We start from the raw sequence: 15,018 nt of genomic DNA, 5'->3' as shown, positions 1-15,018 counted from the left end.
AAGCGACTGTTATACAATTATTCTTGCTAAGGGACTCAAAAACTCAGTAATGTCTTTTCAAGTTGATTTCTATCCACAAACATGTACTTATATTAATGATAATATATTTGATAAAAGTACACTTCGTACAAACAACATTATTAAAGGACTTTATTACATTTTTCTATTATATATGTTACATTTTAATAGTGGTCAACCATCATTAAACATTACATTTGCTCAGAGCATATCAGTAAAATATCTGCTACGATCCTTTCAGCAGGGGGAAGCACAGACTTGCTTAAAACAAAGGTAACAGTCTTTAATATAAACAGAATGTCTGTATATACTATGCGCTATTAGTTATTATACTTACATGATTCTTGATGAATAAATATGAATAATGGATCCATGTCCCCTGACAGAAATAATCCTCAATTTAAGTGCGTTTGTTTCTGACTCCTAACATTTCCGTCTCCTCAGTGACGGGACATGTGAAGGCTCTCTTCAAAGCAATCCTGAAGACCCTGGTATTAGGGACTTTGCGTTAACTTGCCCTTGCTGGACACATTAGTATCAAGCAAGTTCTGAAAGCAAAGTCATTTAAGTACAACTCATAAGTATTTATTATAAATGTAAATCAGAGCTTCTCTGTGTGTTAGCAGGATTTCGAGAAGAAGAATGCCAATTTGGGCATGAGGCCCGCATATGGTGCAAAGCTTCCCTGCACAATAAGCCACGAAATATATCCAACATTCCCAGCATGCCCCGCTGTGTCACGCTTGCAATTCTAATCTGCAACATTATACATCACTACAGGTGTAAACCAGATGAGACGAGAATGAAATGGAAATGGAAAGACAAATAGTCCCCTGTGTTGGACATTGTAGCAGTCCAGGACCACTCTCAAGTGTCTCTGGCTTCCACATGAGGGCTCAGTGAGCCAAACCACACAGTTCTCCTGGACGACATCCACACGGGGGCGAGGCAACGGAAAAGAATTGTGGAAGAAAAGTCAGCATTCTTCTTGCCTTCATCGTGCCTCCATGTTTGGTGGGGAGCACTTGCAGCTGAAGGAGGTGCTATCATTTGTAGCCGTATGATAATGCATCTAAAGGGCAAAAGAGAGGAGGGTGGGAGGGTTTGAGACCTGGGAACTCATACATTGAAACCTTTCGGCAAAAGTCAAAGCGTTATGAATCATCGTCACTCAGTTAAATAGAACTAATCTGGAGCTCATTCCTTCATTCAGTAATTTGTGATGCTCATTGCAATTAAGAATAATATATCGTTTTTTAATAGGATAGATAAAATAAAATGTTTACTGTCATTTATCCACCTGGGTGATTAGGGAGCACGGTCGTCCTCCAATTTAGAAGATTGGCGGTTCGATCCCAGGCCCGGCTAACCCACGTGTCCATGTGTCTTTGGGCAAGACACTTAACCCCAAAATTGCTTCTGTACTACAGCATCTGAATTCTAGTTACTGATGGGCAGGGGGCACTGTGCATAGTAGCTCCTCTCAATATATGAATGGGTGAATGATGATTGCTTTGAGTGGTCGAAAGACTAAAAAAAAGCTATACAAATACAGTCCATTTACGATTTAACTTCAAATAAATGGTTTCCCCTTCGGGGCGACGCCCCCTTTGCCTGTGCGTACATGTTTTATGTCTTTTAATACTTTTTAAAGCCTTATGATTAATGGGGCAATCAATGATGGATGAGAAGAATGATAGCACTGTTATATCTTTATCGTTACTATAAAATGAATAAAATTTCTTTAAAGATTCCATTAACTTGTACCCTCTGCAGGTTGCTGGGCAACAATGTAAGAGCGGTATCAATGTTCTCATTAGTAATTGAAAAATGCATTCCAAAAGGAGTTTTGTTGGGTTAAATATTTAAAGCAGCTATTTATTTCCCCAAGAGCAAACAAAAAAGTTCAATCGGTCCACAAATATGTGGTTTAAGATGGAGTTAAGTGTTCATTGGCAAAGAGTAAGCTGTTTTTCCAGTTTCTATGCAAAGCCAGGCTAATGGCATCTGGTTGGAGCTGCGGAGTCATTGTTTAACCTTCTCAAAGAAAGCTAATTGGTCATTTTCCCATTGAATCCTACAAACATGTAACCAACCAACTCTAAAAATCCCGTTTACGTGTGTGAAAGAAGCCGCACAGCCTGTCGCCACTCACTTGAATGGAACTGTGCCGTGCAACACAGCCCCTCTCCTCGCGCTGTCCGGTAAATGGGCGACACGCACACTCTGGCTGCTGGGGGGAGGCGAGTGAGGCGTGTCGACAAAGAGTCGGGAGGCAAATAGACGGCGGAGCCCGGGCCTCGGACTGAGCTCTGCTGTCCCTCCCAGGTGAGCCAGTAGCCCCTCAGAGCGCCCGCACCGCTCCTCCATTCCACCTGCACCTCGTCGCTGCCCATCGTGGTCAGCTGGAGGTCCGCCAGGGCCGGAGTCACTGTAAATAGAGACCACACTGCCCGTTAGCACATTTGCATGACGAAAAATTATTTTAGAGAAGAGGACACAAAAAAAAGGAAGCTAAAGGAAAACAGCGATGCATTCATTGAACTTGTGTGGGAGGAACATGTGATACATTTCATTGGCTCCAGCTCCTCTAGCTGCATGAATGGAACCTGCTAGTAATTATCTGAAATTCAAGACACTGAAGGGGCTAGGCTGCGCGGGAGTTAGCAAGCTTGCACTATATGGATTCTTTGAAGAGTTCGACTGCATTGTCTTCAGGCGACTCACCTTCCTGAGTGCACACTTTGACGGACATGGCCTTCTCAGTGCCCGAGGCGTGGCGGGCACTGACTGTCACCAGGTACGTGGTGTCAGGTTGGAGGTCCCTGAGGAGCATGGAGTCCTGAGTCCCGCCCACGGTGACAGAGTGAAGCTTTCCCCTGGGCAAGGCGGAGTACTCCACGTGGTAACTCGTGACCCTCTCCGGCTGAGAGGGACCCCAACTCACCCGGATGCTGGTTTGCCCCGACTCAGAGACGGTCACCACGGAGGGGCTCAGCACATCTGGTGGAGAAACATGGAGTCAGCGTAAGAAAAGGAGAATAACGTTCCCAGGGTCATTTCATTTAGCTTGATTGATATGATTGACATATCTAATTAAACTTTGATGGATGATTTGATAGTAACTTGGATAGAATCATAAATACACACAATAATTCAAACAAGAAGATGGAGATGGCACACTTAAAATGAATTAATTCCACTTTATCCGTCAACACCAGCTGAAAAGCAATACTCTAAAAAATAGTCTTGGGAGTACAAAATGATTAACTTCCTGGTTTAAATTGAGATTTAAACTGCCAAATCTAAAAATTATTTTCATGGTATGTGAGACATTCAATTGAAAATAACGAAGCTCTGAACCAGCAAATATTTCCACCCAATCAAAGATTGAGCAACGTTTCTGGGATGTGGCACAAGGGGAACACGGGATGTAACCCAACCTGGTTTGGTTTTGAAGGTGATCGAGAGTGTGTTAAACGCCTGATCGTTGGACTCCGGGGTCAGCGTGGCGCTGTACGTGGTGTCAGGCTTCAGGCCCGTTAGCCTGGCACTGCTGGAATCTGCAGGCTGGCTTAGCTTCTGGTAATCAAAACCACCAGTGCCCGGACTGGTCCCGCTCCCTCCTACGCCCGTTCCGCCCGTCGGCACCGGGCTGTAGCGGATATCGTAGTAGCCCGTCAAACCGGAGAGGACGGGCCGCCACTGGAGCGTGGCAGAGTCGGTAGCGACGTCGCGGACGGTGATGCGCTCGGCTCGAATGATCTCTGTAGGAGGAGGAAAGAAAAGAGATGAATGAAGTCTGCTCGGAACTCTGCACAAAGAAAGGGAGCGGTGACGAGAGAACGCAACAAGGCGGGGCTGAAAATGGGCTTCAGGGGGCCAGACTTTGGTTTCTGGATTAATTGGAATTCCATAAGACAACTTGAAATGGCCAACCCAGTTAGGTTCGTGACAAGGTAACAAGTGCCTCGGAGGCATTGGTATCCACGATCAGGCCCAGAAGGGCTGGTGCATTTCTCCTTGTGAAGCACAAGCCCCTTTTCACACTGTGCATCATGTCTTAGAGCTGCAATGTAGTCTTTGATGAGGAGTCCCTAGTGAACTATCGCTATTTATAAGATACATATATATACATACACATACATACACACATGGATGTGTCCTCTCTGGCAGAGTGTTGGTGGATGCAGTGAGGGCAATCATTAATCCATTAATAGATCGTCCTCTCTCATTACAGTATCTCTTTCACAGGCACACGGACACTCACTATTTATTCTCACGGCCTTCAGGAGCATTTGTGGAATCAGGGAGAAGCACAGCAATATTTTTTAGCTGTGAATGAGTGGTTGACTTTGTAATGAATTGAGCTTGGAGCGGTGAACAGGGTCTCGTGTTTTTGTAGGCCGACATCACAAAAAGCCAATTCCTCCGTTTATTAAGACGAATCAAAGCTTCAAAAGTCACAACATTTTCCAGTAAATCTTTTGAGGATTGCATCATGACATGTCAACGACTTTATTCCATCTCCTTCCGTCTTTTTCCTATACAAAGTCACACCTACAAATCAAACCTAAAATCGTTCATTGAAATGGCCGTTATTAAACACTAATAATCTTTGTGGTGGCACACTTCAGACTCCATCCCTTTAGCTCCAGACATCCCCTACTCACCGATGATGGCGTCCCGCAGGTCCTTCGTGATGATACTCATGTCATCGATGTCCACAAAGTACAGGTTGCTCTCCACCGGCGGAGTTACCACTTGCTTCAACACCTGATAGTTTCCGTGGCCGGTGGAGACCACCAGCACCGCCACGCCCTCCTCTCGCAGCCTGGCCATCGGCCCCATCACATCGCCCGGCTTCACCCCATCCGTCAACCACACCAGCACCCTCGGGAGCCCCTCCCGGGCCCCGCCTGCCGCCCCGGGCGTCAGGGCCAACTCCTTGGCCATTCTCAGAGCCTCCACGGTGTTGGTGTCCCCTCTCACAGCCTTGACGTTCTTCAGGGCCCCCTGGAGGCCGCTCTGGGAGCTGTGGGTGTCGAAGCCAAACTCCAGGCGTGGCTTGGTGCCCACCTGCAGAAGTCCCACCTTGACCTGGTCCTCTCCCAGCGAGAAGGGGAGGAGGAGCTCCGACAGGAAGGTGATCATGCGCGAGTGCTCGTAGGACGACACACTCCCCGAGGAGTCCAGCAAGAAGAGGACGTCTCCCTCGCAGCAGTTCAGCACTGTGGAGGAAAAAAAAGACTAATTTAATGCAGCTATTTCACAATGAATGCGAGAGCCGGCGGCATCCCCTCCACAGTCCCTTTTCACTCCCACAACTTTTTCTACAGGTCCCCTCTTCCCCCTGACACAAACAAACCCATTTGGAATCTCCCTTTCTCCTTTCTGCTTTATGGACCAACACATTTTGTAGGAGATTATTGAGTCAACAAGTGAGTAGTGACAGCAGAGATAAGAATCAATCCAAACAAGCAGAAGATCTGGCAGTGTGATATACAAAAGAGCTTTCAAGCCCCGAGCCAGGGAGTGGATTACTTTCTTTTTCCCCCCACAATTTTCCATATTTCATAACCAAAAGCAAAATGGAATGGGCATGCCGAGAGTGGAAAACAGGAGGGAGGTGAGCAGTAGCTGTTGTGCTTTAACTTGAGAGGGAGCGGAGAAAGGAGAGGTGGGATATGGGGAAATAAAAGGCATTAAAAGGAGCGGAGTGAAGCTGATGCGGGGGGGGGGGAGTGGCTGCACTGCGAGTTCTATGTGAGAGACGAGGAGGAATGTTGGATGGCCCTATAAAGAGCCGAGAGAGAAGAAGAGACACGGAAGCGGACGGATGCAGGCAGCGTCTAAAGACCAAGTGGCATATTGTGCATCCGTCCACAGAGAAACGCCCCATGTTAGAAGCACGAGGACAGAAGGTGGTTTGCCCCGAGGTCACCGGGATTTAATAAGACTGCACTTATGGTATTGACTCAGACACCTTGCCAACTTTGGATATTTGAATGTCTAACACATGAGGTGATGATAGAGCAGCGCCTGCACACGCACACACACACACACACACACACACACACACACACACACACACACACACAGATGTGCAAGCTTAGTGCTTTTCTTTCCACAAGCCTAAAGAATTCCTTAGCTCTGACTCTGCTGTTTTGGACTTTGGAGCCCTGGCCAAACTACACCTACCTCCCTCCACCTGTGTGCAGGTATGTCTTTATCTAAAAAAGCCGGTATTGCGTCTGCAGATCGCCTCTTCAAAGTTTCAGAGGACTTGAAAGTCGACAGCTCCCGCAGCACACGACATCACCCAGCACAAACAACATGGATTTTGATCGCTGGATGTGCAGGATTGCAGCATGACTACGAGGACAACAAAAAAACAGTCTGATGCAATTACTGATCTTTTATTTTCTCTAAATGTCTCACAATCCCATTGGGCAACATACTTCTTTTAAGGCAGCGTGCCGCGAGGATGGTAGGTATTATAAAAGCTAAGCTAGCACTTATAAAAAGCCTAATTACTGTGAGCTATGGGGGTTGAGTGTCATTGGGTCCCTATTAATGGAAATAACCAAAGCGACCACTCGCTCACCAGACTACTATGCTAAGGCGGCCACAGAGATCCGGTCTCGCAGACAGACCCGGCGGTGTCGCCAACGCCAAGTTTAGCTTCTCGAGACCTGAGTTTTTATGGGTGTTTTTAAGCCGTGTGTGTCGTCACTGATCGGGAAACTGTGAACAATTCACTGAGGAGTGTCTCGGCTCAACAAGGCAGAAGAAGAAAAAAAACAGAGAATCTTGAAAAGAGGCCATAAAAACATAGATAGTATCACATCTGAATGGCCTACAACAAAGACAAAGACATTTCAAACGGCAGATCAGTAATTCCTGTGTTCCGGTTTCCTTTCTCAGGGGATTTCTCCTTTAATGATTAATGTAGTGATTAATGTGTATCTATTTCTCACTTGCTCTAAGGACTGCTATGCCGTTGACTTAGAATCCACTACTGTCAAGTCAAGATATGTCGTCAGTAGATAATAATCAGGGAATTTGGGTTGCTAAAAAGTAAACTCTGCCTCAGGCTGTAGGATTTCATCAACTGACAATTTAATATTTGGAGTGGTGCCATCAAGCTGAGGACAAGCTGGTGTAATATTAACCCCACCCGTATCCACCCGGAGCTCCAGACAGTCCCTCCACGTCCTGGAGCAGAATCAGATTCTCAAAGAAATGTAATGTTATGCTTTCAATCACATGTTATTATATACAAATATCTGTAAATGAAATGGATAAAATAAATAAATAAATAAAAATAGAAAATGTGTCCACATATTTATATTTGATATTATATATAAAAAAGTATGTCTAAATGTATATAAATAGATATATTCAAAAGCATATTTACATTTACATAATGTGTGTCTATTTATTTATCGGGATAGACGACATATACAGCCAGTGGATCAATGGGGGTGCTTACCTCCTTCAGGTGCGGTGTCCTGTGTGCCAGACGGCCGCAGGAGCGCGCACAGCAGCACCCACGTCGCCAGCGTGTGGCTCTCCATCACAACAGTCGTGAATTAGTTCCCCGCGACGCAAGTTGCGACACAAACGGTCTCTCGAGTCAACCGTGGATCGACTACAGCGCGGAGGCGCGCATTCGCAATGCGATGACTACTCACTCAGGAGCATAACGGCGCTGGTTTCTTGTCTTTATGTCGCCTCTTCTCGTTCCGCCTCGGCGACCATGGTGGAGCCGTTTGGTGACGCGAGCAAGCAAAGTGGGAACCTCCGGCCGGTGCGCGCTGCGTCTGGACGCTCCCAGTGTGGCGCTGTGTCTGGAGCGCGCTCGGGTATCAAAGCGCGCGAGAAGTACACGCAATTCCGGGTAAAAACCTACAAAATAAGGCTTTAGTGCGCTTTTATGCTGCTATTTCTTAAACACAAACGCAGCGTATTTGTGATTATAAACATGCCATTTTGGTCAAACAACAGCATTTACATTGGCAGGAAATTAAGCATTTAGGGACATTTTTGTATGTGTTGCGTAAATAACAAAAGTGTGGAATGCATTTCCTTCTCAGTAAAACAGCAGAGCTGATCATTCATTTTCACTTTCAATGTTTTTTTGTAAACAACCTTTTTGTTCCTGGCTTCTGCTGGCATTGTACTTTCTGGTCTGTGCCTCCCACCTGTAGATTAGTGGAACTATGTGAAACCATGGGCAGAATAATGTATTGATTTGGCTATTCAAATCCTCACCTGCTTGGACACAAAAAAACATTGCTTCATAGTGGTCAGTGGGGATAGGAATAAACCCTCCAAAGGCAACCTTTAATGTGCAAAGTAACACAGATTAATATGAAGAATTAACTACAATATGTACATGGAAAAAGGCAATAAAGCCTAAGGTATAAAACAGATATACCCCATTTAGACATACCTCAAATTAGGTAATATCATTTAGTAAACCCAGTTGAGACCTACAGTGAAACTGCTGTCAAAAAGTTGCCTTTATTTTGAAGTTCAGGCTGCTTTGACTTTCTTCTGACTACCACTCTCTGACTTTGCCCATCTCACTTTCTCGTGTCCTTTACCCCACTCCTCACTAAGGTCCCCAGTCTCCCCAGTAACTCCGAATAGAAAAAAGGGCTAGCCTCAACAGGCATCAACACTCACATCTGAGCCAGTATTACGTAAGTCTTCCCATTACCTTATTTATGGGTATGTAAATGGGGAAGCCACTGACAGCTCACTTTACATGCTTTGCTTATACATTTTTAAGTGCGTCAGAAATACCACAGGAATTATTGGCTACTGGGATTTTCAGAATAATGAGAGCATGCATCTGTAAAATCTCTTTGCTGAGAGGCACCAAATACCGTTGAGTTATTCTGCAGACGGTGCTGTTAATGTTTACCGATAGACTATACTTATTTTCTTAACATTTGTCTGCTGAAGACAACCAAGAATGTCAGCTATCCAAAAGATTATAAGGAACCTCTGGTTCACTGACAGCAGCCCCAAATACTCGCAGTACACAAACCAAAGAAATTCTACAGCACAGCATCCTGGAGTGGAAAGAGGGTCAGCAGCTCTGCCAGCCATTGAGGTCAACCACTCATCCTATTAAAATATAGTTACGTTTCCATGTAGACAGTGAAGTGAGTGGGTGGCACGGCTCACTTAGTTGAAACAACAAAAAGCTGTTCGGGGGAGGAGAACCATTTTTAGTTCCTGACAGATACTCTTATGAGGGACCCACGTGGACACCTTTAAGATGGTTCTACCTAGAACCATTCAGAGGTACAAAAAGCCTTCTAGGTAAAACAGGACACCCCCCTCTGGAGGTCTTATCCAGATCCTTACCACCTTCCCAGGGTGCTAACAAGAACACACCGAACCCCGCTTTTTCAAAGAAACCCCTTTAGAACCCATACTTCAATGGGGTTCTATTGAGCACTATTTGAAGGCTTTAGAGCCCTTCCACAGGGTTCAGACCCTTTTGTATGTTGTCAGACGAACCCTGTGGGTGGGTCCCTTTGCGAAATTTGGTGCCCGCAGCTCAACTCATAACAGACATGGTTCACAAGTGTGACCTGGGAGGACCCTTTAACATCACCAATCTTTGACAGACTCTTTCTCCCAAAAAGAGTTCTTTGGACAAAAATGATTGTCAATGTAACTCTTTGTCTCACAAAGAAACCCCTGACGGTTTGTGTGGAACTTTTTTCCAGTGTGATTCAGCAAGGAGATTATTGATAGATGTGTGCATGTCTGTGTGTGTGTGTGTGTGTGTGTCTGTGTGGGTGTGTGTGTGTGTGTGTGTGTGTGTGTGTGCGTGTGCGTGTGTGTAAAACAGTAAAACAAAAGAACAACGGGTGTAGGAGGGAATAAATGGATGGCAGAGGATGCAAGAATTTAAAGGTCTGGATTCCTTTGTGACGCATCGTATCCAAACACTGCTATTGTTCCAGTGAGACATTGACATTGAACACTCCCTTCCCAATACACACACCTATTAACAAACACAAGGGCTACAGAGCACTCTGTGACTGAGACACATTATGATACCATTTCTGACCTATACTTCAATAGCCCATAAAAACAATACCACCACATATAAAACAGTACAAGTTATAGTTTGCGCTATTACATAATGTAATATAATACTGTTTGCAAGTCATAAGTAATTTGTTTTGTTCCTTTTGACGGTGGCGATTTTAGCAGCAGAATTTTAGCAGATTAATTCTGTCCGGTTTCTGAACAATTTTCTTTTATGCAAGGGGCTAAAATTAAACTCCAAATGTCATAGGAAGTCAAGTTCCCTGCTGCATCAAGATCCATTTACACCCTGCTGCTACTGCACAATGGACATGCAACATATATTTCTCTGTGGTTTTCCGGTACGTCCCCTGCGGTGCTAAACAAGTTCTCACACGCACATCTGCGGCCCCACGTCTGACCACGTCAAAGACACTGTGCTGTTTAGATCCCTCTACAGATGGGAGTCTTCTTACAGTGCTTTTTATTTTTTTTCAAACCCCAAGCAATCAGTGGTATTCACACGGCATACCCCCACCTGGAACTACTTGGCACTGGTGCGTATGAGAAGCAGTAAATAACTGAACATGCATATAATGCACAGAGCACGTTCACTGCCGGACTATGTGCACACTTTTCTCAACGTATGCAGCTCGAGTCAGACATCGACGCACTGCCGCTGGCAGCTCTCGCTCACAAACCGCCACAGTCCCGGTGGGGATGACAAATAAAAAGTCCCGCAACATGAAAACGGGAAAACAGCAACAGCTGGTGGCTTCCAGCTTGAGGACGAGAAGTAAAGGGAGTGAAGGGGAAAATGTCATCGGTGGAAGAGTTTACGACATCCAGGGTGTGATAACATGGAAATATAAAGTAGGACAGCCCATCGGTTGGTGGGAGGGTTGGAACCAGGGTTACTGCCTCTTGTAACTTTGGCCCATAATAGCAGCCTGCAGTTGTAATTACCCATTGAAACGTTGGCTGCAAAGGACTTTAGAATGCCACTGTTGGTAGTTAACTGAATTTAACAAATCTATATTTGCCAGCTTTTTTCCAACATTCTGCCAGCCTATAGCAAACGAGGTTGGGTTTATAACAAACCACGTTTGTTTTTTGTGTCTCTCCACAAATAAAAAACCTGCATCACAAAGGAGAGTCTGGATATAACACTAATCAAGAAAGTTAGGGGAAAGGAAGGAAGATACATCCATCACAGAAGGATCTCCGCCTCCTGCCTATGTGGAATGGAAAATAATACATGAATAAAAGCCACTAAAAAAAGTCGGAGGGACTTCCCATCACTGGCATGTGATGAACCGAAACGCCCCAAGTGCCCACTGCCTTCCTGAACAACAAAGACACCTTCGGCCCCTGCGTCAGTGGTACTTTCCTGCCTACTTCCAGCATCCTGTTTGTCCACAGCAGGCCTTCTGTCTTTTTTAAACAGTGTCTATATAGACAGTTCGCTCAGCATTTTGGTTTAAGAATTTGCTTTATAAGATGCTGAACGAACCTGCTTTAAACTTCCCCTCCGTGCCCCTCCATGTTCCAAGAACCGAAGACCTTTCCAGGCAAACACTCAATCTTTACTATTCCCTAAACAAATTTGACAGGTTACGTTAAACAGGAGCAACCGTTGGCTTCCAGGCCGGACAAGGTATTCACCAAATAAATCGTAGGGTATCATTAAAGTTTGGACAGAAGCACCGCGTCTGCTCACTGTCTCTGGGTCAGAACTGCGCACACAGCTAGACCCATCTCACTAGTATATCTGTTTTGTTATAGTAGCCAGTCAGCGAACCTCGGCAGTGGCAAAGGCCAACGCCCACTGAAAGTTTCCACAGAAAAATGTCACAGGCCTCTCATCGTACCAAGTTGGCTCAATGGAGGTTCCCTCAGCTCGGACATTGGCCTTATTGTGTGGAAGAGTAGCGGAAGGGCTAACTTTACAGGTAGAATATCAATAGACTCAGCTTTTCTGGCAGAGCTATGAACACTAACTAATCAGGGAAAGTTGGAGGAAAAAAAAGTTGAAAAGATGGCAGGTTCAAGGATGCAATGACACCAATACAAGCTCGGGTGAAAAGACTCATGGTTTGTGAGGAAGCCGACCAGGAAAAGGACCTTTTATGGGGGATTTTAAGTCTGACTCCAGTAGCATGAGAAACTTTACTCGTGATGAGCCTGAAGTCCTCTACAACCTCCCAATAGACTAGGAATTAATATGTTGTTGACTGTAGATCAGCAATATAATGAGGACATTCCGTGCATGGCCTTTGAACTGTGTGGAATGAAGGACTTCCGGCAAAAATGCGAACTGCTCAAAGGACCTTGAATGCTCACCACAATCCTCAAGTACCACTTGTTCAGAAAACCACATGAGAAAGGTCAGTGGCGGTGACTCATCAATGTTCTGTGAGCGATCATCCAGCCAGTGGGAAGGCTTTTCAGTGTTTCTCTCACACGCACTAGGACACACACACACACACAAATACATTGCTGTGCTGTATCCTTTGGTCTCTATTGATCCCTTGTGCTCTCTCATCATACGTTAACTCTATTTTCTTTTCCTCTCATCGGCCCTCCATCGTGTTTTTAACACATCAGCGTCCTTTGTCCTTTTCACCATCTTCCCTTCGTCCTCTGGAGCGTTTGGCCTCGGCGGACCGCAGCTGGATTCTCCATTCTCTCTCCTCCCTTTGTTATTCCTCGACCTTCGCGTTGCTCCCCAGTCCGCACACTCCCTCCTCAACAGTCCCAGCTGCCTTCCACCCTTAGTAACACTCTTGTACACTAAACAAACACACACACACAAGCCGTCACATGTGCACCGACGGCGGTGTGCTGTGTGAATGCGCACACGCACACAAAAGGCAGCTGAAGTCACTTTTGTGGTATGTATGAAGGGTTAAAGAGTTGAGGATGTGTTACAAGTGCGTCCGCAGCAGAATCTGTCAGGGCAGGTTGCCCCGGGGGAGGTACAACCCATCAAAGCTGACGCCTCGCTTGCATCTCCTCGCTCTGAAGCGAGGGCACTTATTTATTTATTCTTATAACAAAAGAAGGCTCATGTATGGTTCAAATGTCACCATTAGAGTTGTAACTGCGCTGCACACCTATCAGAGGTCGTCCGAACCCCTTTCCCCCCCAGATGTGGCCAACTTCCCCCGCCGCCGCCCTCTGATGACAGAAAGCTGCCAACCTCTGGCTCTGCAGGCCCATCCTGCTTGTTAACACAATCACCTGTCATCCACATCCACCGCCTCCACTCTGGAGTTTGCGCCTTTCACTTCCTCGTACATGTTGCGTCCTTGGCGTTTCCCACTTCCTGCTCCTTGTTGATAACGCACGCAGCCGGGGTCACGCGTCCCCCTCTTCCTGACGGTCTCCCTCCGCTCCCCTCCTGCCAGGTGCCAAGGTGGCGGAGAGGAGAAGAACCACCACGTTGTCTGATAGTGATAGGGCATGGCTGGGGGGGACGGGCTGGGGGGGATGGACTGGGAGGGGGGGGACGCCGTGTTTGAACTTGTCTGGCTTGAGCTCTGCCCGTCTGCGTGTCTGTTCTTCAATGAGTAATCCATTGAGCGTGAGCACACACACACACACAAATACCGACAGGTTGTGGGACACGGTTTAAGCAGTAAGAGGACTGTTAGCCCGAGGTTGATCGATGGCCGTTGTAATAGACGTAGGGGCTGCTGGCTGGTTTGTCTTTTTCGTGTGGAAACAGTGCTTCTGTGATTAGAAAACAGTGTCAAAATCCATCACAGTGCCTGTTCCAAAAGTTGTCTCCTACCACAGTTTCTTTCTGTTAGCCACGCTAGCAGCGTAGCTCCATGACAGGGTCAGTCGGTTCACATTGAAACATGTTAACATCTATCTATATATATTGGGGCCATATTTGATTCAGGGATTAATGTCCCTTGACTTTTTGTCCACTATTTAAGTTGCCTAATTATTATTGGTATTGTCAATTTGCAAATGTTGACATTTGTAAGATTGCATGATCAATGTATTTTCTCGGTTGACTGAAGGAGTGAAATATTCTTATTGTACTAACTTTGAAAGCCATGACAGATACAAATGTCACAATAAAACAAATCACAAAGGCAGTTAAAGGATTTGAAAAGGTTTCAGTGTTCAGATCCATCTCCCAGATGATGAGAAGCAATTACATGTCTGGGAGGACAAAGGTAGTTGGGATGGGCTCAAAGTCTGACTTGATGAGTAAAAGTCAAGTCAAGTCATGTATTACGCGATAAGATCATTTCCCAAATGATTTTGTTTGCAATACGTTTTGCAACACACAGAGTTGCCTTTAAATTGAAAACAGGAATTTATGTGTTAGCAAATTTTTTAAAAGTGACTTAAGCATAAATAAATAAATGGATGAATAAATGGATGAATAAATGTTTAAATAATGTATTAATAAATAAATGCCTAAATAAAAGAATAAATTCAGAAATGTATAGATATAAGTTGATACCCTAAAATGTCTATATCAGAAGCAATCGATCCCCAGCATATCGCTCCTGTAACTACGTTGCCCATACGTGGCTAAGGTGCCAACATAAAAACGTTGTATTAAACTGAACTAGGCAGCCGTGTGGCGTTCCCCGCTGAATTTTTTTTGCAGCACGAGAGCCGCAAACCACCCAATGTGACCTCCACGGCCACATGACGTCACACCCAGGCACCCAGTGGATGGAGGTTTCTGCTGTAGTCGGCGATAATTACTAGTTATTACTAAATAACTCACTCACTGTGATGAGTGATTCATTTATTCATGTTGTGTCAGATCACATTCCTGTAAGGTGTGCTACGATTTAAATAGCCAACAAGTTTCTTCTGCATCTTCCTTATTCTCTTTAATGATTATAGCATCCAGCCATCTTGGATAACCTGAAGGTGTTTCTCTACGTAGGGAACAGTGAACAGAAC

At 45.4% G+C, this 15,018-nt stretch overlaps 1 protein-coding gene across 1 annotated transcript; it reads right to left on the bottom strand.

The window, feature by feature from the left end:
- Positions 1-135: 135 nt before the first annotated feature.
- Positions 136-7,901, bottom strand: vwa1 (von Willebrand factor A domain containing 1). The gene is made up of 6 exons (XM_037481012.2): positions 7,514-7,901; positions 4,692-5,249; positions 3,462-3,785; positions 2,746-3,021; positions 2,174-2,449; positions 136-1,090 (listed from the first exon to the last, which is right to left on the bottom strand). Exons 1-6 carry the CDS (start codon positions 7,596-7,598, stop codon positions 1,065-1,067), a joined length of 1,545 nt encoding a protein of 514 aa, XP_037336909.2. The 5' UTR covers positions 7,599-7,901; the 3' UTR covers positions 136-1,064.
- Positions 7,902-15,018: the final 7,117 nt, after the last annotated feature.

This window comes from Pungitius pungitius, chromosome 1, assembly GCF_949316345.1.
Source record: "Pungitius pungitius chromosome 1, fPunPun2.1, whole genome shotgun sequence".
NCBI lineage: Eukaryota > Metazoa > Chordata > Actinopteri > Perciformes > Gasterosteidae > Pungitius > Pungitius pungitius.
The sequence above is the reverse complement of the archived record's forward strand: the minus strand, read 5'-3'. Positions and strand labels throughout refer to the sequence as shown.

Coding starts and splice junctions, on each gene's coding strand:
- vwa1 (XM_037481012.2), bottom strand. CDS start 7,598: ATGGAGAGCCACACGCTGGCGACGTGGGTGCTGCTGTGCGCGCTCCTG. Junction 3,022..3,461: donor CACCTTCAAAACCAAACCAG/GTTGGGTTACAT, acceptor TTTCTCCACCAG/ATGTGCTGAGCCCCTCCGTG. Junction 2,450..2,745: donor CAAAGTGTGCACTCAGGAAG/GTGAGTCGCCTG, acceptor CTCTATTTACAG/TGACTCCGGCCCTGGCGGAC.